The sequence below is a fragment of the Gymnoscopelus microlampas genome (genome assembly GCF_963454915.1).
Source record: "Gymnoscopelus microlampas genome assembly, chromosome: 20".
NCBI classification, from domain to species: Eukaryota; Metazoa; Chordata; class Actinopteri; order Myctophiformes; family Myctophidae; genus Gymnoscopelus; species Gymnoscopelus microlampas.
This window is the reverse complement of record NC_139957.1, coordinates 48233340-48257100: the sequence shown is the minus strand read 5'-3', so window position 1 is coordinate 48257100 and position 23761 is coordinate 48233340. Positions and strand designations below refer to the sequence as shown.

The 23761-nt window shown below is 42.2% G+C and overlaps 1 protein-coding gene across 4 annotated transcripts in view; it reads left to right on the top strand.

The window, feature by feature from the left end:
* The window catches only part of ccdc88c (coiled-coil domain containing 88C), a 112906-nt gene that overhangs the window by 82747 nt on the left and 6398 nt on the right, over positions 1-23761 (top strand). For all 4 annotated transcript variants that reach the window (XM_084045621.1, XM_084045620.1, XM_084045618.1 and 1 more), the window contains 3 exons: positions 1846-1938; positions 2276-2392; positions 10161-10399. In XM_084045621.1, the coding sequence (XP_083901747.1) occupies positions 1846-1938; positions 2276-2392; positions 10161-10399 (449 nt within the window). The remainder of the gene's footprint in view (positions 1-1845; positions 1939-2275; positions 2393-10160; positions 10400-23761) is intronic.

Genomic DNA, 23761 nt, shown 5'->3' with positions numbered 1-23761 from the left:
CTAATTTCTGCATTACACCGTCGTATGATGAACTCATGATGATGAGGCTTACGCCTCATCATACGACGGTATATGTATAACCCCCCAGGTCATAATAATATTATGTATTATAATAATAATAATAATAATGATATATGTATAACCCAGCAGGTCATAATAATATTATGTATTATAATAATAATAATAATAATGATATATGTATAACCCAGCAGGTCATAATAATATGATAATATTATGTATTATAATAATAACTAGAAAAAGTGCTCCTCGGAGCACAAGTCTCCGCCAGCAGACTTGTGTTGGGAATGTTGGGAATGTTCTAATTCTTATGTTCTAATTCTTACAAAAAATAGAACATGTTACTGTTTTAAGAATGCAGCAGCAGCTTTATCAACTTCAACGTCTTTAAGTGGTCTAAGGCATCTCTTCTTATTGGTGTTATATAATTGAAAATGTGACCAAGGACTTCTTTTCCTTGTGGTGTCAGCTGCTCGTCTTCGTTCTTTGTCATTTTCAGATGCGAGTGTTCTTCGTCTTTGTTTCTCAGCTTGGTCTTCTCCTGTTGGCGTTGTGCCTTTGGTTCTTCATCGGTTTGCAGACAATGATTAGCTTCTTCAGTTTGCATAATAAGAGTTAGTTGCACTGTGTCATCAACTGTGATATCAGTTTGTACTGGAATGTACTGTTCTTGATTAATCCTGTCTAAGCTATTTATATTACATATTGTGATGACACCAGTGTGTCTACATAATGTATTGCTCCACCATTTCTCAGCCATTTCGTGATTATTCCTGTCTTACCTCACTTTGAAAGAGGCAAAGACTCTTTCAAAGTGACACATGTATTTATAGCCCGTTATATGTCACTAGCCAATCAGATCACACTATTTCACCTTATTGTCAAGTGTCACGTGAGGCTCGACCAATGTTTTCTTGGCTGACGGAAAGTGAAAACAAACTCTCCTGGCGGAGACAATAATAATGATATATGTATAACCCAGCAGGTCATAATAATATTATGTATTATTATAATAATAATAATAATAACTAGAAAAAGTGCTCCTCGGAGCACAACTCTCCGCCAGAAGACATGTGTTGGGAATGTTGGGAATGTTCTAAGTGTCCTATCCGTCCTGTCTGTATAAGTGTCCTATCCCTCCTGTCTGTATAAGTGTCCTATCCGTCCTGTCTATGTAAGTGTCCTATCCGTCCTGTCTGTGTAAGTGTCTTATGCTCCTCGGATCTCCTCGGAGCACAAGTCTCCGCCAGCAGACTTGTGTTGGGAATGTTGGGAATGTTCTAATTCTTATGTTCTAACTGTCCTATCCATCCTGTCTGTATAAGTGTCCGATCCGTCCTGTCTGTATAAGTGTCCGATCCGTCCTGCCTGTATAAGTGTCCTATCCGTCCTGTCTGTATAAGTGTCCTATCCGTCCTGTCTGTATAAGTGTCCTATCCGTCCTGTCTGTGTAAGTGTCCTATCTGTCCATTTCTCAGCCATGTCAACTCGAAATCATGCTCGCTGGCTTGGGCGCTTAGCTGTTAACTAAGCATTTGTAGGATCGAGGCCTTCCCATCTAGAGAGGCTTTAGCTTAATTAAAGTATCTGCTTTGCATGCAGGATTGTTGGAACTGTCTTACCTCACTTTGACAGAGGCACAGACTCTGTCAAAGTGACACATGTATTTTATAGGCCGCTATACGTCACTAGCCAATCGGATCACACTATTTCACCGTATTGTCACGTGTCACGTGAGGCTTGACCAATGTTAGTCCCAGTTTCAGAAAGTGAAAACAAACTCTCCTGGCGGAGAGAATAATAATAATGATATATATATCCCAGCAGGTCAGAGCCTCAGGCCTGTCACTTCCTCCTCGTTGGGTCCGCTCAACAACTCCAGCTCCAGGCCTGGATCAGGATCCGGCCGCAGGACCAGAGGTTAGAATGAATAGCAGATCTACAAGCTCTATAATAACACACACACACACACACACACACACACACACACACACACACACACACACACACACAGGACCAGAGGTTAGAATGAATAGCAGATCTACAAGCTCACATGAAGCTTTCTTGAATGAATGAATGAATGAATGAATGAAACCTTTATTGCCCTTACGGGAATTTGCTTTAGCAGTTCTATAATCACACCTTTATAGGCTCATAATAAGTGTTCATATGTAAATGAATGTATGAATGTTTATGTAAATAAATAAGTATCAATGTTTATGTGTTCATGAATATGTATTTGTTTATGAATATTCAGGTTTCCTAGGTGATGAAGACTCCATGTTTGGTCTCCATGGGAACGGAGGAGGTCGTCCGGGGTCAACTGAGCTGATTTACAACACGTCCAAGTCCAACTCTCCTGTTAACTGTAGAGGTACACACACACACACACACACACACACACACACACACACACACACACCAGGGTTTCCTCTAGGTATTTTTTGGGCCGACAGGGTTATATTTTACCGGCCAAAGAATACATTTACCGGCCATATTATAATTAACGTCACATGCGTGTTTGCACTGCATACATACATGCACCAACCAACTGATCATTACACCTCGTTACGTTAGCGCGGCACGCTTCTTTCCACTTTATGACAGATGCAATATGTTCCTGTTTTTATAGATAACTAAATGATATGATCTACTATACATGATATGATCTACTATACATGATATGATCTACTATATCATGCAGAGATGTTTTCATAGATAACTAAATGATATGATCTACTATATCATGCAGAGATGTTTTTATAGATAACTAAATGATATGATCTACTATATCATGCAGAGATGTTTTTATAGATAACTAAATGATATGATCTACTATATCATGCAGAGATGTTTTTATAGATAACTAAATGATATGATCTACTATATCATGCAGAGATGTTTTCATAGATAACTAAATGATATGATCTACTATATCATGCAGAGATGTTTTTATAGATAACTAAATGATATGATCTACTATATCATGCAGAGATGTTTTTATAGATAACTAAATGATATGATCTACTATATCATGCAGAGATGTTTTCATAGATAACTAAATGATATGATCTACTATATCATGCAGAGATGTTTTTATAGATAACTAAATGATATGATCTACTATATCATGCAGAGATGTCGCCAAAAATGAAATGAATAAAGTGGTGACGAATAAAGTGACGAATACCAAAACCCCGGCTCGCCCCAAAACACAGTGGCCCCGGGGGAAATCCGGCGGTATTCACCTGGTATTCCTAAACGTAACATCAGTAAACTATGCCTAAACCTAACCTTTAAACTTATCCTCATCAAAACAGTGCCCCAGCCTAACCTTATTCCTAATCTTAACCTCAGTAAAACTATGCCTAATCCTAAACCTATTTCTACCCTTATCCTCAGTAAAACAAATACAACTAGAAAAAGTGCTCCTCTGAGCACAAGTCTCCGCCAGGTCAGGTAGGTTATTATTGCCTCCTGGTGGCGCTATAATAGGCCAATGTGAAAAGGGTGACATTTCTTCTTAGGCCTTTCACAGCAATTGGACACTGCATTCATGATTTTGTTGCAAAAATGTGTTTTGCTAAATTAGACCTACTGGTGGCGCTATAACAGGCCAATGTGAAAAGGGGGGCATTTCTTCCTCGGCCTAGTGGGAATGTGCGTGTGAAATTTCATTGAAAAATGTGGGGCAGAGGTTCTGCTGTGGCATCCAGAGAGTGTGTGTGTGCAGTTTCACAGCGACTGGGCCAACGGTGGCTGAGATTAGCTGTTAACAGACTGAAGGACGGACGGACGGACAGACACACGGACACACGGACGGACGGAAAGGGGGCAAAACATACTCTCTCGCCATGCCTTTCAGCCTGGCGCAGACAATAATACAAGAACCGCTGGTCCGCCTGAAACAATGGGGGCAAGGGTGTTTTGGGGCGAGTCCTCCGGTTACCCTGCGCCAGAGCCTTGCCCTGCGTGACACCGTAGCACAGTATAAACAAATTAATATATATGTTGGGCTTTACATCTCATTCAACCTTAATATGCAAAAGTAGGTTTTGTTTTGTTAACGTTAATTATATATGTCATGATATATGTGGGCGCAAGGGAGGTTGTCAGGTTGATTACTTGCCTCTAGTTGCCTGAAATCAGTGTCATCAGCTTTCACCAACTTTCACCACTGTAACCTGCTGTCCATTCTGTCTGTCTGATGACTGCATGTCTCCCTGCTGCGGACCATTCTGTCTCTCACTCTGTGTTCAAAAATGTTTCTTTAGACAAATGCATTGTTGTCTTTACTCTGAAAGCGAGGTTGCAGGTTTTACCATCTAAACTTGTTATAATGATAGAGAACACAGAATCATCATTACACAGGTTAAACATGTTATAATGTAGAGAACACAGAATCATCATTACACAGGTTAAACATGTCATAATGTTAGAGAACACAGAATCATCATTACACAGGTTAAACATGTTATAATGTTAGAGAACACAGAATCATCATTACACAGGTTAAACATGTTATAATGTAGAGAACACAGAATCATCATTACACAGGTTAAACATGTCATAATGTTAGAGAACACAGAATCATCATTACACAGGTTAAACATGTTATAATGTTAGAGAACACAGAATCATCATTACACAGGTTAAACATGTTATAATGATAGAGAACACAGAATCATCATTACACAGGTTAAACATGTTATAATGATAGAGAACACAGAATCATCATTACACAGGTTAAACATGTTATAATGATAGAGAACACAGAATCATCATTACACAGGTTAAACATGTTATAATGATAGAGAACACAGAATCATCATTACACAGGTTAAACATGTTATAATGATAGAGAACACAGAATCATCATTACACAGGTTAAACATGTTATAATGATAGAGAACACAGAATCATCATTACACAGGTTAAACATGTTATAATGTTAGAGAACACAGAATCATCATTACACAGGTTAAACATGTTATAATGTAGAGAACACAGAATCATCATTACACAGGTTAAACATGTCATAATGTTAGAGAACACAGAATCATCATTACACAGGTTAAACATGTTATAATGTTAGAGAACACAGAATCATCATTACACAGGTTAAACATGTTATAATGTTAGAGAACACAGAATCATCATTACACAGGTTAAACATGTCATAATGATAGAGAACACAGAATCATCGTTACACAGGTTAAACATGTCATAATGATAGAGAACACAGAATCATCATTACACAGGTTAAACATGTTATAATGATAGAGAACACAGAATCATCATTACACAGGTTAAACATGTCATAATGATAGAGAACACAGAATCATCGTTACACAGGTTAAACATGTCATAATGATAGAGAACACAGAATCATCATTACACAGGTTAAACATGTTATAATGATAGAGAACACAGAATCATCATTACACAGGTTAAACATGTCATAATGATAGAGAACACAGAATCATCGTTACACAGGTTAAACATGTCATAATGATAGAGAACACAGAATCATCATTACACAGGTTAAACATGTCATAATGATAGAGAACACAGAATCATCGTTACACAGGTTAAACATGTTATAATGATAGAGAACACAGAATCATCATTACACAGGTTAAACATGTTATAATGTTAGAGAACACAGAATCATCATTACACAGGTTAAACATGTTATAATGTTAGAGAACACAGAGTCATCATTACACAGGTTAAACATGTTATAATGATAGAGAACACAGAATCATCATTACACAGGTTAAACATGTTATAATGATAGAGAACACAGAATCATCATTACACAGGTTAAACATGTTATAATGATAGAGAACACAGAATCATCATTACACAGGTTAAACATGTTATAATGATAGAGAACACAGAATCATCATTACACAGGTTAAACATGTTATAATGTTAGAGAACACAGAATCATCATTACACAGGTTAAACATGTTATAATGTAGAGAACACAGAATCATCATTACACAGGTTAAACATGTTATAATGTTAGAGAACACAGAGTCATAATTACACAGGTTAAACATGTCATAATGTTAGAGAACACAGAATCATCATTACACAGGTTAAACATGTCATAATGATAGAGAACACAGAATCATCATTACACAGGTTAAACATGTCATAATGATAGAGAACACAGAATCATCATTACACAGGTTAAACATGTTATAATGTTAGAGAACACAGAATCATCATTACACAGGTTAAACATGTTATAATGATAGAGAACACAGAATCATCATTACACAGGTTAAACATGTTATAATGTAGAGAACACAGAATCATCATTACACAGGTTAAACATGTCATAATGTTAGAGAACACAGAATCATCATTACACAGGTTAAATATGTTATAATGTTAGAGAACACAGAATCATCATTACACAGGTTAAACATGTTATAATGATAGAGAACACAGAATCATCATTACACAGGTTAAACATGTTATAATGTTAGAGAACACAGAATCATCATTACACAGGTTAAACATGTTATAATGTTAGAGAACACAGAATCATCATTACACAGGTTAAACATGTTATAATGATAGAGAACACAGAATCATCATTACACAGGTTAAACATGTTATAATGATAGAGAACACAGAATCATCATTACACAGGTTAAACATGTTATAATGATAGAGAACACAGAATCATCATTACACAGGTTAAACATGTTATAATGTTAGAGAGCACAGAATCATCATTACACAGGTTAAACATGTTATAATGATAGAGAACACAGAATCATCATTACACGGGTTAAACATGTTATAGTGTTAGAGAACACAGAATCATCATTACACAGGTTAAACATGTTATAATGTTAGAGAACACAGAATCATCATTACACAGGTTAAACATGCTTGGCTTCACAGTAAAATGCTTATACAGCATGATGTAGGACCTGAAAATAGAAGAGATTTCTTTTGATATCAAATCCACTATTCTGTCTTGCCTTCTTATGTAGAGTCCCCTGTATACATGGCACCCGTTTAAGATGTGGGACATGGTTTCAGCTATTTGTTCATGACCATGATGTATACAGTGAGGAGCATGGTTGCCTGGAAACCAGATGAAGAGGTTAAGTTTAGATGGTAAAACCTGCAACCTCGCTTTCAGAGTAAAGACAACAATGCATTTGTCTAAAGAAACATTTTTGAACACAGAGTGAGAGACAGAATGGTCCGCAGCAGGGAGACATGCAGTCATCAGACAGACAGAATGGACAGCAGGGAGACATGCAGTCATCAGACAGAGAGACAGACAGAATGGACAGCAGGGAGACATGCAGTCATCAGACAGAGAGACAGACAGAATGGACAGCAGGGAGACATGCAGTCATCAGACAGAGAGACAGACAGAATGGACAGCAGGGAGACATGCAGTCTTCAGACAGAGAGACAAACAGAATGGACAGCAGGGAGACATGCAGTCTTCCCTTTCAACCTCAGCTCAGTCCAGTGTTGCCGCTGCCTTTGCTGTTGTGCCCATAAGAGGCGACCTCGGGCATTAGTCAGTGGGAGTTGGTGTTCTGTTCCACACACAGTCATACGGTAGATGCTCTGACAGAGATACTGGGGTCAGATATAAAGTCCTCCGAGACAGCCATCGCCTCAGAGTTAGACCCTACCCACTTCAAGGTAACATCAGCCCAACAGCACACATCGTTTAAGCATTGTTCAGCATATTTAACATACCATACCACCCTCACGTTTACTATGAAATATAATGTCACGTGTTGTGTGTGTGTTAAGACCAGTCCATTGTCTCACTAGGTGCACAGTTTTGTCAGTCAAATCACGTAGTGATTTTTGTGTAACATGTACATTGGAGAAAAGATGTTGTACTTTGGTCGGTGCTATTATTGTCTCCGCCAGGCCGATAGGCATGGCGAGAGAGTATGTTTTACCCTCCGTCCGTCCGTCCGTCCGTGTGTGTGTGTGTGTGTGTGTCCGTCCTTCTGTCTGTTAACAGCTAATCTCCGCCACCGTTGGCCCTGTCGCTGTGAAACTGCACACACACACTCCTTGGATGCCACAGCAGAACCTCTGCCCCACATTTTTCAGATCAGCCTGTCATAGCGCCGCCATGAGGCCGACTTTTGCAAAACACATTTTTTTATGTTACTCCTACAGATTTTCTCCAATTAACACACAAATCGGTACACAGTATCTCTATAGTCATGTGATCAACACGGATCTGTCCGATTTTCCATATTCCATCCTGATTGGCTAAGATTGGCTTCCAAAGTTAGCAGGATTGGTTCATTTTGAACAAAATGCCTCAAATCATGAACGCAGCATGCACTTTCTGTGCAGTTTTCCACATACATTCCCACTTGGCCCAGTAAGAAATGTCACTTGAAAACTTTCAAATCAGCCTCATGGTGGCGCTATAACAGGCCGATTCACGTGTTTAGCTATAACTGCACCGATCTGCGTGCAACTTTGCATGCACACTCCTTAGAGGCCAAGGAAAAACCTTTGCCGTGCATTTTTCACATATGCCTTTTAGAGCGCCACCAGGAGGCTGAGTTTTGAAAAACAAATTTTTTGCTGTTACTCCTTCAGATTCTGTTCAAAAATCACGCAAATCAGTACACAGTCTCTCTATAGTCATGTGATCAAGATGGATGTGTCCGATACTCCATATTCTATCCTACTTGGCTAACATTGGCTTCTAAAGTTTGCAGGATAGGTCCGTTTTGAACAAAATTCCTCAAATCATGAACACAGTGTGCGATTTCTGTGAAATTTTGCACACAAATTCCCACAAGGCCGAGGAAGAAATGCCACCCTTTTCACATTGGCCTGTTATAGCGCCACCAGCTGGTCTAATTTAGCAAACCAAATTTTTGGAACAAAATGCCTCAACTCATGAATGCAGTGTCCTATTAACATGCAAGGCCTAAGAAGAAATGGCACCCTTTTCCCATTGGCCTATTATAGCGCCACCAGGAGGCCATAATAACCTACCTGACCTGGCGGAGACTTGTGCTCCGAGGAGCACTTTTTCTAGTTCTGACTGCCTCCAGTTTCATGATTAGAGGCAGGGGCGATGCATGGATTAAATCAAGTCTGCTGGAGTACTCAGAAATGATTACATCGACCTGATCGCCCCACTCGCCTGCCACATTAAACTTGTGACCCAAATATGTGTAAGTCTCGTGACGTGAATAGACTTTAAGGGGTTTATTGCAAACAGTTAGTGTATCTGTCCAAACAGTTTTCCACAAAATCATCGTGCACATTACTACATTAACGACGGTAGTTACGACGGGTGTGTTTAAGTTGCTATAAAAACAACATTGGCGTTCACCGGTGCTACACACACACAGGGCACTCCCCTAGAGTTAGTGTCGAAGTGTCCTTGAGCAAGACGCTGAACCCCTAATTGCTTCCGATGAGCAGGTTGGTGCCTTGCATGGTTTCCTCTGCCATCGGTGTATGAATGTGTGTGTGAATGGGTTAATGGCACAATCAATGTTAAAGCGCTTTGGATAGAAGCGCTATATAAATGCACCATTTACCATTTTACCATTTACACGCACACACACACACACACACACACACACACACACACACACACACACACACACACACACACACACACACACACACACACACACACACACACACACACACACACACACACACAGAGTCTGGCATATTTCAACCTGTCATGGATCAGTTTATAGTCTGGTGTCATGGATCATCAGTCAAACTCACATCCTTAAAGGCATATTACACACTTTTCATGTAGTATGTTGTATGTGACAGGACTGACCAGGAACATGTATCTTGTATGTGACAGGACTGACCAGGAACATGTATCTTGTATGTGACAGGACTGACCAGGAAAATGTATGTGACAGGACTGACCAGGAACATGTATGTGACAGGACTGACCAGGAACATGTATGTGACAGGACTGACCAGGAACATGTATGTGACAGGACTGACCAGGAACATGTATGTGACAGGACTGACAAGGAACATGGGGACAGTCAGTTATGAAATACTATTTAGTCACCAGCCTGCCTGCCTGCTGTCACAACATTTGTGACATCACTTCCTGTCTCTGGTTCCAGACATGTCGGATCGCCATGGACGTCCGGCCAGCTTCTCAAGCGATGATGTCACAGGCCTCAACCAATCACAGTCTCTGTCGCGTAGCTCCACCCTCCCGTACGACATGGCCCCGCCCCAGAGGAGCCAGGCAGGACGGGGGGGCGGAGCCAAGGTTAAGCCCCGCCCAGGCTCTCCAGGAAGTGAGATGGTCTCTTTGGAACAGTTTCTACAGGAAAGCAACGTCAAGTCTCCTCCCATGGTAATCAATAAGTCATAATCAATACGTGATAATCAATAAGTCATAATCATACGTGATAATCAATAAGTCATAATCAATACGTGATAATCAATAAGTCATAATCAATAACTATAAAAATATGTAGAATCCGACCCCCCGTTCGCTTGTTATAGGCCTGAGTTATTAGTAACCTAATAGACCATGGGTTTAGTTTTAATAGTAACCTAATAGACCATGGGTTTAGTTTTAATAGTAACCTAATAGACCATGGGTTTAGTTTTAATAGTAACCTAATGGACCAAGGGTTTAGTTTTAATAGTAACCTAATGGACCATGGGTTTAGTTTTAATAGTAACCTAATGGACCATGGGTTTAGTTTTAATAGTAACCTAATAGACCATGGGTTTAGTTTTAATAGTAACCTAATAGACCATGGGTTTAGTTTTAATAGTAACCTAATAGACCATGGGTTTAGTTTTAATAGTAACCTAATAGACCATGGGTTTAGTTTTAATAGTAACCTAATGGACCATGGGTTTAGTTTTAATGGTAACCTAATAGACCATGGGTTTAGTTTTAATGGTAACCTAATGGACCATGGGTTTAGTTTTAATAGTAACCTAATAGACCATGGGTTTAGTTTTAATAGTAACCTAATAGACCATGGGTTTAGTTTTAATAGTAACCTAATAGACCATGGGTTTAGTTTTAATAGTAACCTAATAGACCATGGGTTTAGTTTTAATGGTAACCTAATAGACCATGGGTTTAGTTTTAATAGTAACCTAATAGACCATGGGTTTAGTTTTAATAGTAACCTAATAGACCATGGGTTTAGTTTTAATAGTAACCTAATAGACCATGGGTTTAGTTTTAATAGTAACCTAATAGACCATGGGTTTAGTTTTAATAGTAACCTAATAGACCATGGGTTTAGTTTTAATAGTAACCTAATAGACCATGGGTTTAGTTTTAATAGTAACCTAATAGACCATGGGTTTAGTTTTAATAGTAACCTAATAGACCATGGGTTTAGTTTTAATAGTAACCTAATGGACCATGGGTTTAGTTTTAATAGTAACCTAATAGACCATGGGTTTAGTTTTAATAGTAACCTAATAGACCATGGGTTTAGTTTTAATAGTAACCTAATAGACCATGGGTTTAGTTTTAATAGTAACCTAATAGACCATGGGTTTAGTTGTAATAGTAACCTAATGGACCATGGGTTTAGTTTTAATAGTAACCTAATAGACCATGGGTTTAGTTTTAATAGTAACCTAATAGACCATGGGTTTAGTTGTAATAGTAACCTAATGGACCATGGGTTTAGTTTTAATAGTAACCTAATAGACCATGGGTTTAGTTTTAATAGTAACCTAATAGACCATGGGTTTAGTTTTAATGGTAACCTAATAGACCATGGGTTTAGTTTTAATAGTAACCTAATAGACCATGGGTTTAGTTTTAATAGTAACCTAATGGACCATGGGTTTAGTTTTAATGGTAACCTAATAGACCATGGGTTTAGTTTTAATAGTAACCTAATGGACCATGGGTTTAGTTTTAATGGTAACCTAATGGACCATGGGTTTAGTTTTAATAGTAACCTAATAGACCATGGGTTTAGTTTTAATAGTAACCTAATAGACCATGGGTTTAGTTTTAATAGTAACCTAATAGACCATGGGTTTAGTTTTAATAGTAACCTAATAGACCATGGGTTTAGTTTTAATAGTAACCTAATAGACCATGGGTTTAGTTTTAATAGTAACCTAATAGACCATGGGTTTAGTTTTAATGGTAACCTAATAGACCATGGGTTTAGTTTTAATAGTAACCTAATGGACCATGGGTTTAGTTTTAATAGTAACCTAATGGACCATGGGTTTAGTTTTAATGGTAACCTAATAGACCATGGGTTTAGTTTTAATAGTAACCTAATGGACCATGGGTTTAGTTTTAATGGTAACCTAATAGACCATGGGTTTAGTTTTAATAGTAACCTAATGGACCATGGGTTTAGTTTTAATGGTAACCTAATGGACCATGGGTTTAGTTTTAATAGTAACCTAATAGACCATGGGTTTAGTTTTAATAGTAACCTAATAGACCATGGGTTTAGTTTTAATAGTAACCTAATAGACCATGGGTTTAGTTTTAATAGTAACCTAATAGACCATGGGTTTAGTTTTAATAGTAACCTAATAGACCATGGGTTTAGTTTTAATAGTAACCTAATAGACCATGGGTTTAGTTTTAATAGTAACCTAATGGACCATGGGTTTAGTTTTAATAGTAACCTAATGGACCATGGGTTTAGTTTTAATAGTAACCTAATAGACCATGGGTTTAGTTTTAATAGTAACCTAATAGACCATGGGTTTAGTTTTAATAGTAACCTAATAGACCATGGGTTTAGTTTTAATAGTAACCTAATGGACCATGGGTTTAGTTTTAATAGTAACCTAATGGACCATGGGTTTAGTTTTAATGGTAACCTAATAGACCATGGGTTTAGTTTTAATGGTAACCTAATGGACCATGGGTTTAGTTTTAATAGTAACCTAATAGACCATGGGTTTAGTTTTAATAGTAACCTAATAGACCATGGGTTTAGTTTTAATAGTAACCTAATAGACCATGGGTTTAGTTTTAATAGTAACCTAATAGACCATGGGTTTAGTTTTAATAGTAACCTAATGGACCATGGGTTTAGTTTTAATGGTAACCTAATAGACCATGGGTTTAGTTTTAATAGTAACCTAATAGACCATGGGTTTAGTTTTAATAGTAACCTAATAGACCATGGGTTTAGTTTTAATAGTAACCTAATAGACCATGGGTTTAGTTTTAATAGTAACCTAATAGACCATGGGTTTAGTTTTAATAGTAACCTAATGGACCATGGGTTTAGTTTTAATAGTAACCTAATAGACCATGGGTTTAGTTTTAATAGTAACCTAATAGACCATGGGTTTAGTTTTAATAGTAACCTAATAGACCATGGGTTTAGTTTTAATAGTAACCTAATAGACCATGGGTTTAGTTTTAATAGTAACCTAATGGACCATGGGTTTAGTTTTAATAGTAACCTAATGGACCATGGGTTTAGTTTTAATAGTAACCTAATGGACCATGGGTTTAGTTTTAATAGTAACCTAATGGACCATGGGTTTAGTTTTAATAGTAACCTAATAGACCATGGGCTTAGTTTTAATAGTAACCTAATAGACCATGGGTTTAGTTTTAATAGTAACCTAATGGACCATGGGTTTAGTTTTAATGGTAACCTAATGGACCATGGGTTTAGTTTTAATGGTAACCTAATAGACCATGGGTTTAGTTTTAATAGTAACCTAATGGACCATGGGTTTAGTTTTAATAGTAACCTAATAGACCATGGGTTTAGTTTTAATAGTAACCTAATAGACCATGGGTTTAGTTTTAATAGTAACCTAATAGACCATGGGTTTAGTTTTAATAGTAACCTAATAGACCATGGGTTTAGTTTTAATAGTAACCTAATAGACCATGGGTTTAGTTTTAATAGTAACCTAATAGACCATGGGTTTAGTTTTAATGGTAACCTAATAGACCATGGGTTTAGTTTTAATGGTAACTTAATGGACCATGGGTTTAGTTTTAATAGTAACCTAATAGACCATGGGTTTAGTTTTAATGGTAACCTAATAGTGTTCAGATTTAGAGCTGAATAACCATTTGTGAACGTTTCAAGTTATTAACTCTCCCTTCTGACCAGGGGCTTCGTTGGCCTGATAACAACCTTAATGGTACCACGGTGAAAATTACTCATTCAACCACAACAAATAAACCAGTCCACAACGAAAAGTGTCTTTTTGTTGTTTATATAAATGCTTCACACACACACACACATACAGACATTCTCTGACTATACTGTAAATCAACCAGCCTGCGGTCACATGCTATCATTAGCCTGGTAACTACGTTGTAGCATTTGTTGTGGCACATAATAGAGAAAGAAAGGTAATTTACTGTAAAAGAAAGTAGAGAAACAGACAACGTCAAATACATACTGAACATACTCCTGACTACTCATAATATAAAAGCAATATAGGTGTTTATGATTATAAACATGTATGATCAATGTACATACCGACCACCCCATCAGGTTTCCAACGATCGACTGACTAAATGGTTGCTGAGCATGCGCACATCATACTTTTCTATATATATATATCATCACGCAAGAGTAGTGCACTTTCACCCCTCAACCTGTTGAGCGCGCCATCGCTCCAAATATAAGTCACATGCTCTCTGCTCATAATAACAGATAAGCACGTGACTTACATTTCCACTGCTATCAGGGAAAACCGAACACCTCCCACTTGATCTACGAGAGTCATCATCGAAGTAGGTCACAAACCCACAGTTCACATGCACTTGCGTTTACATAACGAAGTCCGTATCGTCCTCTCAAAAATCTGTTGGATCTCTTACGGTACAAATCACCAACATATAAAATAGAGAAAATATCACTCGTTACGTAATAAAATATACTAAAAGCTTAATTAAACAAATCAGCTAACTAAAGGAGGTCAGTACGACCGACCATGAGCAGAATTGCCCACTCGCTAAATCAAAAATAGTCCCCAGGTTTCTCTTCGCGAGGACTTTACTTTTGGTCCTCCACAGGAATCAGAACCACTAGCCTCCGCACGTCACGACGGAGCAAGGAAGTTGAAGCTGGCACTGAACCACCGGAACTCCGCACCTGCGACCAGCTGATCGGTTGGCATGGACTTGTCCGCACCACGACGTCCCGCACAACGCCATGGCCGTCCGGAACCGCCTCTACGACCCGACCCAACCGGAACCGTCCACGAAGGGCATTTTGGTCGGCCACCCACACCAGGTCGCCGACCGTGACGTTCCGGATTGGAACGTGCCACTTCTCTCTGACGAAAAGATGCGGCCCCGCCAGTTGACTCCACCGCCTCCAGAACTTGTCTACCTCAATCTGGACAGCCCGGAGTCTACTGAAGGGATAGGAGGGGAAATCAAACTCTAAGATATCTCCCTCGGGCCTCGCACGCCCCAGCAGCAAAGAGTTAGGAGTTATGACGTCGACCGATTCTTCTTGGGCTTGGGCTCTGGCCCCGATAGGCCTCTCGTTGGTGAGGTTGGCAGCGAGATATAACAGGGTCTGAAACTCCAAGGCAGACAGATTTTCTGCTTCTCCGACACTGCTCATGGCCCTCTTCAGCACACGAACAGCTGCCTCTGCCGCACCGTTCCGATGTGGCGAGTCCGCGGGGCTGAACACCCACTCCCAGTCTGTACCATTCACAGCTGCTTTACGCTGGATGTAATCTTTGTCCAAGTTAGCCAGGAAACTATAGAGAGCCTCAAGTGCTGGCTTTGCCCCCACAAAATTACTTCCAGGATCAGACCAAAGCTTCCTGGGATGACTCCTGAGAGCAGTGAACCGCAAGTAAGTCTTCAGAAATCCCTCGGTGGATAGATCTTCTACCAAGTCCGCATGAATGGCACGGGAAGCCATGCAGCTGAAGACAATACCCCACACTTTCATCTTTGAACGCCTTTTCACCATGTCCCTGACATTGTAGGGACCAAACAAATCCAGCGTTGTATACTCAAAGGGAGCCGCTGGTGTTGTTCGTTCTAAGGGAAGATCGCTCATAATTTGAGAGCCCAGCTTAGCTCTCCTTTTCCGGCAGTGCAGGCACGCATCAATGACTTTGCGCGCGACCCTCGGCCCCTGCACCACCCAGGCCTTTCCTCTCATTCTCAGAAGAGTACCAGCGACCCCCTCGTGATTGGCATGGTGAGCCTCTTCAGCCAGAAGGACTCCAATGCGCTCCCCATAGGGGATTAATGGAACACCAACTTCCTCTTCATTCACAGACTGGACGCGGCCATGACACAGCAACAGGCTTGACTCTTTATTCTTGCCCACCACCAGTCGGTTAAGCGTTGTCGTGGGAAAAGACACCCCAGACTGGGTTGCAAGACACAAGTCAAAGAAAGCCGCCTTTCGCTCCTTAGCTAGGAGTGCAATATGGCGCATCTTCTGCCTGGCCACACGATCCATCAGGTTCTGCAAATATCTCCGGACATAACCCAAAGCGCCGCAGAGCTTGGATAGCGTGCCAAAGCGCGTCAAGTCCATCTGGCTTATGAGGACTGATCCCCAGAGCTTCTTCATCCAATCAACAGCTACCGCTGGCCTTCCATCTGCATCCGGCGTTGACCTGACATCAGCGACAGCTGACGCCCCTCCGTCATTGACTGCCGGCGCCTTCTTGTTCACTGGAGTCTGCCCATCGTTGCCCGGCGAGACGCTTTGTTTCTTGGCTTGAGCCCTTGTGGTGACAGCTGAGAACGCTTTCCTCCGCAGTGCCCCAACGGCCTCCCTGGACCCAGCAGCCACATCCGCAGCGGATTTCATTGGCCACTCCTCCACGGGACCTGCCAGGAAGCTGGGACCTCTCTGCCACAGGGAATCACACCCTAACTGTTTGAGGGTGCATCCCCTTGTAACAAGGTCTGCCACGTTCTCCTCCCCTGGAATCCACCACCAGTCTGTTACAGGCCCTGACTTCTGAATTTCGCCAACTCTATTAGCAAAAAAGGTCTGGAACCCGTAACTGTCCCTCTGGACGGCCCCCAAAACAGTCTGGCTATCTATGAAATGGACCCATCTCTCCACTTCCAGTCGACTGTGTTTCAGCATGTGCCCTTTCAACCTGGAGGCGAAGACAGCCCCGCAGATTTCCGCCTTCACAGCGTCACCTTTCTGATCCAAGGGAGCCAGCTTGGCCTTTGCTTCAACCAGCCGGACTTCGACTCCGCGGGACGTTTCCCACCGCAGGTAGAGCACTGCACCATATGACTCTGAACTCCCATCAGAGAAGGTTATTCCCCAGGGCTTCCCCACCCAGTTGGGTGGTGTAATGCTCCTCGGAAATGTGATGGAGCTTAACTGAGCGTACTCCTTAAACATCTCAATAGCTCTTCCTCGGAGCTCATCGGAGAGAGGCTTGTCCCAGGTGTCTCTGGTCAATGTCCCCGCTTCTTGAAATGCCCTTCTTACCAGGATAACACCCTTCTGCTTCAGAGGCGTTGCAAGACCAAGGGGATCATACAAGCCGGCCACCTGGCTCAATAACTCACGACGTGTGAGAGGGTTTGGTGTCTTCTCCTCCACTTCCTCCACTGGGAGGTTAAGCCCTGTCCGCATCTTCCCCTTTCGCGCTGAGAAATTGATCGCCACCATGAGAAAAAAGCTGTCTCCCTCTACGTGGTAACCAACCCCCAGCGCCTTGTTGTCCTCCTCTCTCATTTGGTTCGGTAATAGGACAGTTTCACGCTTGCTTGCGCTGTCACTCTGCCTCCCACTTTGGCCTGACCGCACCCAAGGTTTCAGGTGAAATCCTCCGGTTGCCAATATGGTCTTAACTCCCGTGAGGATGTCATTCAGTCTTTGGGGATCATTATCCGAGCAGAATAGGTCGTCGACGTAAGCGTTGCTCTCGATGACGTTCTTCTCGTCCACCATGTCGCTGAACTGGGGTAGACCAGCGGTCTCGCGCATGGCGACTTGAGCAATACAACCAGCTGGTCGGTCACCCATGTTAACGCGTACCACTGCATAGTCCATGATGTCCTCGTCTGGAGAGTCCCTCCACAGGAAGCGGTGTAGATGCACCTCTCTCTCTTCCAACCAGACTGAGTTGTACATCTTAGAAATATCGCCTATAGCCGCATGCTCACCCTCTCGGAAACGTAACAACACTGCACGGATGGGATTCAGGACATCCGGGCCTTTTAACAGGATACTGTTCATGCTGACCCCCTGGAACTCCTGACTACTGTCCCACACGATCCGGACTGGTGTAGAAGATGAATGCGGATTAGGCGCCATGAGATGATTGATGTACCAAACAGGGCCATTCCACTCCTCCATTGCAGTCTTCGATAGCTTAACAGCAGCTCCTCGTTCGACCATGTCATGCACCTGTGCCGCATACGTGTCCTTCCACTCCGGATTGCGACTGAGACGCTTTTCAGACTTCAGGAACGTGGCTTTGACAGCGCCACGGTTGTTTGGCAGGGTAGACGGGTCTTCCTTCCATGGATAACTTGCATCCCAATGCGGTTTGTCACTGTGTGCATCGCTTAATTTATAGGTTAGGCCTCCCTTGATCACTGCGAGCTCTCTCTCGTCAGCGAGAGACATCTCTTTCCCCCCTGGGGCGCACTTCCCACACCGGCAGCCACCACATATGGGATCGCACGCAGCTCCAATACTGTCCCAGCGCATCCATTCCAAGACATCGGCATTGCAGACAGCTACAGTCGAAACTACTCCACCGCTCTGCTCCGGATAACTCTTAGGGATTTCAACCCTCACAGCCTCCGCTCTCATAGTCAGAGCACAATGTGATGAAGCTACATGCGCCGTCATCTCCAAGCCCTCAGTCAGATCAGCATGCACGCCTGTGACAGTCTTTCCAAGGGGGCTGTCCCACAGTACCAGATCACCACGCCGCCTCAAGTGGCGAGGGGCGAGACGACCCTCCTTGGCACTGATAAGTAATTCCACTTTCTCTGGTCGCTTGAGACTTCCAGCTCGTGGGAAGAGCTTCTCTAAGCGCTTTACATCCACAGTATTCTCGATCCTGGCAATTTCATCAAGACCGTAGCAGTCCATCTTGTGAACTGCTCTCTTCTTCTCTGCCACTTTTAACTCCACAGTGTATTTCTTCGTTTCCACTGTAGTCTCCATTCCAGCCACCCCACGCACGACTAGAGTGACAGGTTCGCCGCATAATCCCAATTTCTTTGCAGCTTGGTGGGTTATATAGTTCGTGTCCGAAGCTAAATCGATCAAAGCACCAACCCAGCCCCCTCGCTTGGCTTCAACGTCCATTAACATCAGTAGGACTGGGTGGACCTTTGGCCCTCTCCTCCCAACACAAACAGTTGTAGATATTTTGTGAGTTTTGGCTAATTTTAACTCTGCTATTTCCTTTTTTAGAAGGCTTATCTCATCAGAGACACTCTCTTGTTGCGCAGTTGGGCTCCGAGACTCTCGGTCTCGGTCCTCTTTCTCCCCACCCTTTGCACCACCCCCCTTCTTCCTTTCTTTAGGAGCAATGTCTTTGGCAGGCTGCGCTTTAAGGCACAACAGAAAATGATGGTCTGACGGATCGTCCCCCTTTTTGCACTCAATGTTCTTGCACAAAAACTTTCTCCGACACGACCCCTCGTGGGCTTCCAGACATTTAAAGCATACTTTTAATGTCTTTGCCTGGGCCCTCCTCTCTGTAGCAACCATCTTTCTGAATGTCTTGCAGCGGAAAAGCTGTCCAGTATGCCCGTCTTTGTCACAGACCATGCAGGAGCCTTGAGCTGAACTGTCTCTTTCTCCACTCACTGTTGCTTTGGTTGAGGCCTGCTTTTCTGGAGCATTTTCGCCACCCCTTTCACGCTGTTTGGAGTGAGACTGTGACGGCTCACCTTTCTTGGCAGCGCCTGGACGTTGGGCCAATAACAGGTCCTGTTGCATCAGAATCTCCCTCTGTCCTCTTAGGAAATGCAACATTCCATTAAACAAATTAAAGTCATTAATTCCATTTAGTGGATTAAGTTTAATTGCTAACCACTGCCTCATAAGGTCCATCGGTAGTTTCCTCTCAAGTGCATCGACCACCAGCTGGTTTTGAAGTACATGCACAGATTGCAAATCAGTTAGGTCCTGAACCGCCATTTCCACAGCTTGTATCAATTTCAATGCCTCTTTCGGCTGGTTTCCACGCACAGCAGGAAACTCCTGTAGCTCAGTGGTAATCTCCTTCACGATCTGGGGCACATTTCCATAACGGCTTTGCAATTCACGGAAAACGTCGTTCACCTCACGGCAGTAATCCAATCGAAGCTCCTTTTTCACTGTGTTAGAAATGCTGTCCAACAGATGATATAACATTAGTTCTGGGGACCCTGTTGGCTCAGCCATTTGTTGCATTCTCGCCCACTTGTCCCTCCATTGATAATAACCCCTCTGGTCACCGCTGAAAGTAGGAAGTGACATTCGTGCCAGGGCAATCCTAGGCATCATAACCCCCGGGGCAGCCATCCCTCCAGCCGCTTGAGCAGGTTGTCTTGCTTGAGCCATTGAAGATGTAGGACGCGTCGGCCCCCCACTGCTGCCAATCCATGCTCCTTGAGATCGATCCTCCTTTTTGATGGCTCCGAGCTCTAATGCAGATTTGCGTGATGGTGGGAGAGCGGACAGCGGCCCTGACGCGGCACTACTGTACCATGGCGTTAATAAGGGAGGACTGCGCAATGTTGTTGACGCACTAGTCCACTCCATTTGGGTGCTTGGAGGGAAGGACAGACTGCTGGTCACCAGCGACAGTTTGTTAGACCCCACTTCAATTGTGCTAGGTTTAGTTTCTGTGGAGGTGGTGGCGCTAGTTATCTCTGTGGTCATTCTGGGCAAAAAAGGAGACCCCCTTGGCATTGAGGTTGCAAACGGACCTTTCCACATAGGATTGGGAAATAAAGACCCCATTATGCTTGGCATGCTGGGCGAATACCCATATGCACCCATCTCACCTGGGCCCCTGCTGCTGACTGGTGTCTTGGCTTGGTCACTGGACGGGTCTCCGTCCTTACCTTGCTCCTCCATTTCAGCTAGCTCGGTCTTCCTTTCTTCACTGTCCTGTTGACTGGATAAACTAGACACTAAATCACCCATTTGGCTTTTTAACACAGCAAGTGTCTTTCGGCTCCTTTCTGTTGACTTTCTGAGATACTTTTTCAGTCCGTTTTCATGCTTTTCAGGAATAAAGGGACCCCACTTTGCCACAAATTCACTCATTAGTTCAATAGCAGTCTTCACGCTAGCGCGCACGCTATTGTACACTTTTTGGGACATTAGTTGCCCTTCTTCATTTTCGGCATGATCCAAATTAGCATCCCAGTCTGCCTGTAGTTCACTAAGCTTTGGCTCCACGAACTTACTCCACAATGTCTCTTGAGATCTTTGCTTAACGTCCTCATACTTCTGGCGGCGCTCGCCTATTTTGGCTTTCACAGAGTCAACAATCTCTTTGTAATCGTCATCCTTCTCATCCAAGGCCTCTAAATAGTCAATAACAGCCTCCTCATGAGTCTCAAAACAAGCCTCAAGTTCCTCAAGCTCAGCCACTAACTTATCTTCACGTAAGGAGTCTAAGTTATTCTCAATCTTGTTGGCTCTCTTCGTGAATAAGGACTGTGCAGTGCTAGCCTTTAGTTTCAGGACTTCCAAATCCCCCATTTTGCCTTCTGAATAAATGTCTATAATGTACTTAAAAGTAAATGGCCATTTATTATGCAAAAGTGACACCCCTTGGTTGTTTTGTGGGGAAAGATGCTCTTAAAGTCAATGAATGGCCGTCTAATGGCTGAGCTGCGTGCAACAGTGACACCCCTTGGTTGTTTTGTGGGGAAAGATGCTCTTAAAGTCAATGAATGGCCGTCTAATGGCTGAGCTGTGCAACAGTGACACCCCTTGGTCGTATTCCGCTACTACAAGGAAAAGTTTTCCCTGTCGTATCCTGTTGTGTCTCACCTTGTTCCGGTTCCGGTCCACGATGATGTCACTTCCGGTTTGACGACGGCAGTTTTAGCGCATGCACAGTGATGCAGACAAATGCACTTTAGCTTTAGCCCAATAGCTCCTTAGCCTAGCAATAGCACAAAGACCTCGTGCACTGTTTTTAGCAATGTTAGCACAGCAGAACACCTCGTGATCAATGCACATTAGCTTAGCAGCATTAGTAAAGTCAACTGGTAGTTAGCTTTGGCTACAAGACCTCGTGCTCTGTTGCAGCAATGTTAGCTGTTTATTAGCTCAGCAGTCAGCGATTATAGCAAAGTCAATTTTAAACAATGTTTAGCAATCAAGTAAGCACCACATTTGTCAACTTCATCTCATTCATTTTAGACCCAGATTCATGAACTTTATGCTTCAGATCCCCTCCAGAATAAAACACACAAGCATGTCGATTTTATGTGTGCAGTGCAATTGGGCCCGATCCTTGAAGCTCCATGCGTGGCTCCTTTTCTGATGAATGGATTAGATGACTCCCTTGTCCTGTGCGCGTGCGTCCGCTCCGACGGTCCGCCGATTTCCCCCCTTGCTTCTGGATAAATGAGCTGGGATGTCCCTCTCCCGGTCCACACCGAAGTCTCCTCGGTCGACCCGACGATCGCTGGCTCCCGCTCTTTTTCCTCCACGGGCTAATTCGGCTAGCAACCATTTGCAACTTGCAGCACTAAGCGACACAGGCTGGTTGAAGCTAAACTTATTCTGCTTTCTCTGTGATAATTCCTATCACAGGGTACCATTATAAAATTACGTTCTCTGTGCTCTCCTTAACACAGGGCTCGGTTCGTAAATTACTGTTCAGATTTAGAGCTGAATAACCATTTGTGAACGTTTCAAGTTATTAACTCTCCCTTCTGACCAGGGGCTTCGTTGGCCTGATAACAACCTTAATGGTACCACGGTGAAAATTACTCATTCAACAACAACAAATAAACCAGTCCACAACGAAAAGTGTCTTTTTGTTGTTTATATAAATGCTTCACACACACACACACATACAGACATTCTCTGACTATACTGTAAATCAACCAGCCTGCGGTCACATGCTATCATTAGCCTGGTAACTACGTTGTAGCATTTGTTGTGGCACATAATAGAGAAAGAAAGGTAATTTACTGTAAAAGAAAGTAGAGAAACAGACAACGTCAAATACATACTGAACATACTCCTGACTACTCATAATATAAAAGCAATATAGGTGTTTATGATTATAAACATGTATGATCAATGTACATACCGACCACCCCATCAGGTTTCCAACGATCGACTGACTAAATGGTTGCTGAGCATGCGCACATCATACTTTTCTATATATATATATCATCACGCAAGAGTAGTGCACTTTCACCCCTCAACCTGTTGAGCGCGCCATCGCTCCAAATATAAGTCACATGCTCTCTGCTCATAATAACAGATAAGCACGTGACTTACATTTCCACTGCTATCAGGGAAAACCGAACAAATAGACCATGGGTTTAGTTTTAATAGTAACCTAATAGACCATGGGTTTAGTTTTAATGGTAACCTAATAGACCATGGGTTTAGTTTTAATGGTAACCTTATGGACCATGGGTTTAGTTTTAATAGTAACCTAATAGACCATGGGTTTAGTTTTAATAGTAACCTAATGGACCATGGGTTTAGTTTTAATAGTAACCTAATAGACCATGGGTTTAGTTTTAATGGTAACCTTATGGACCATGGGTTTAGTTTTA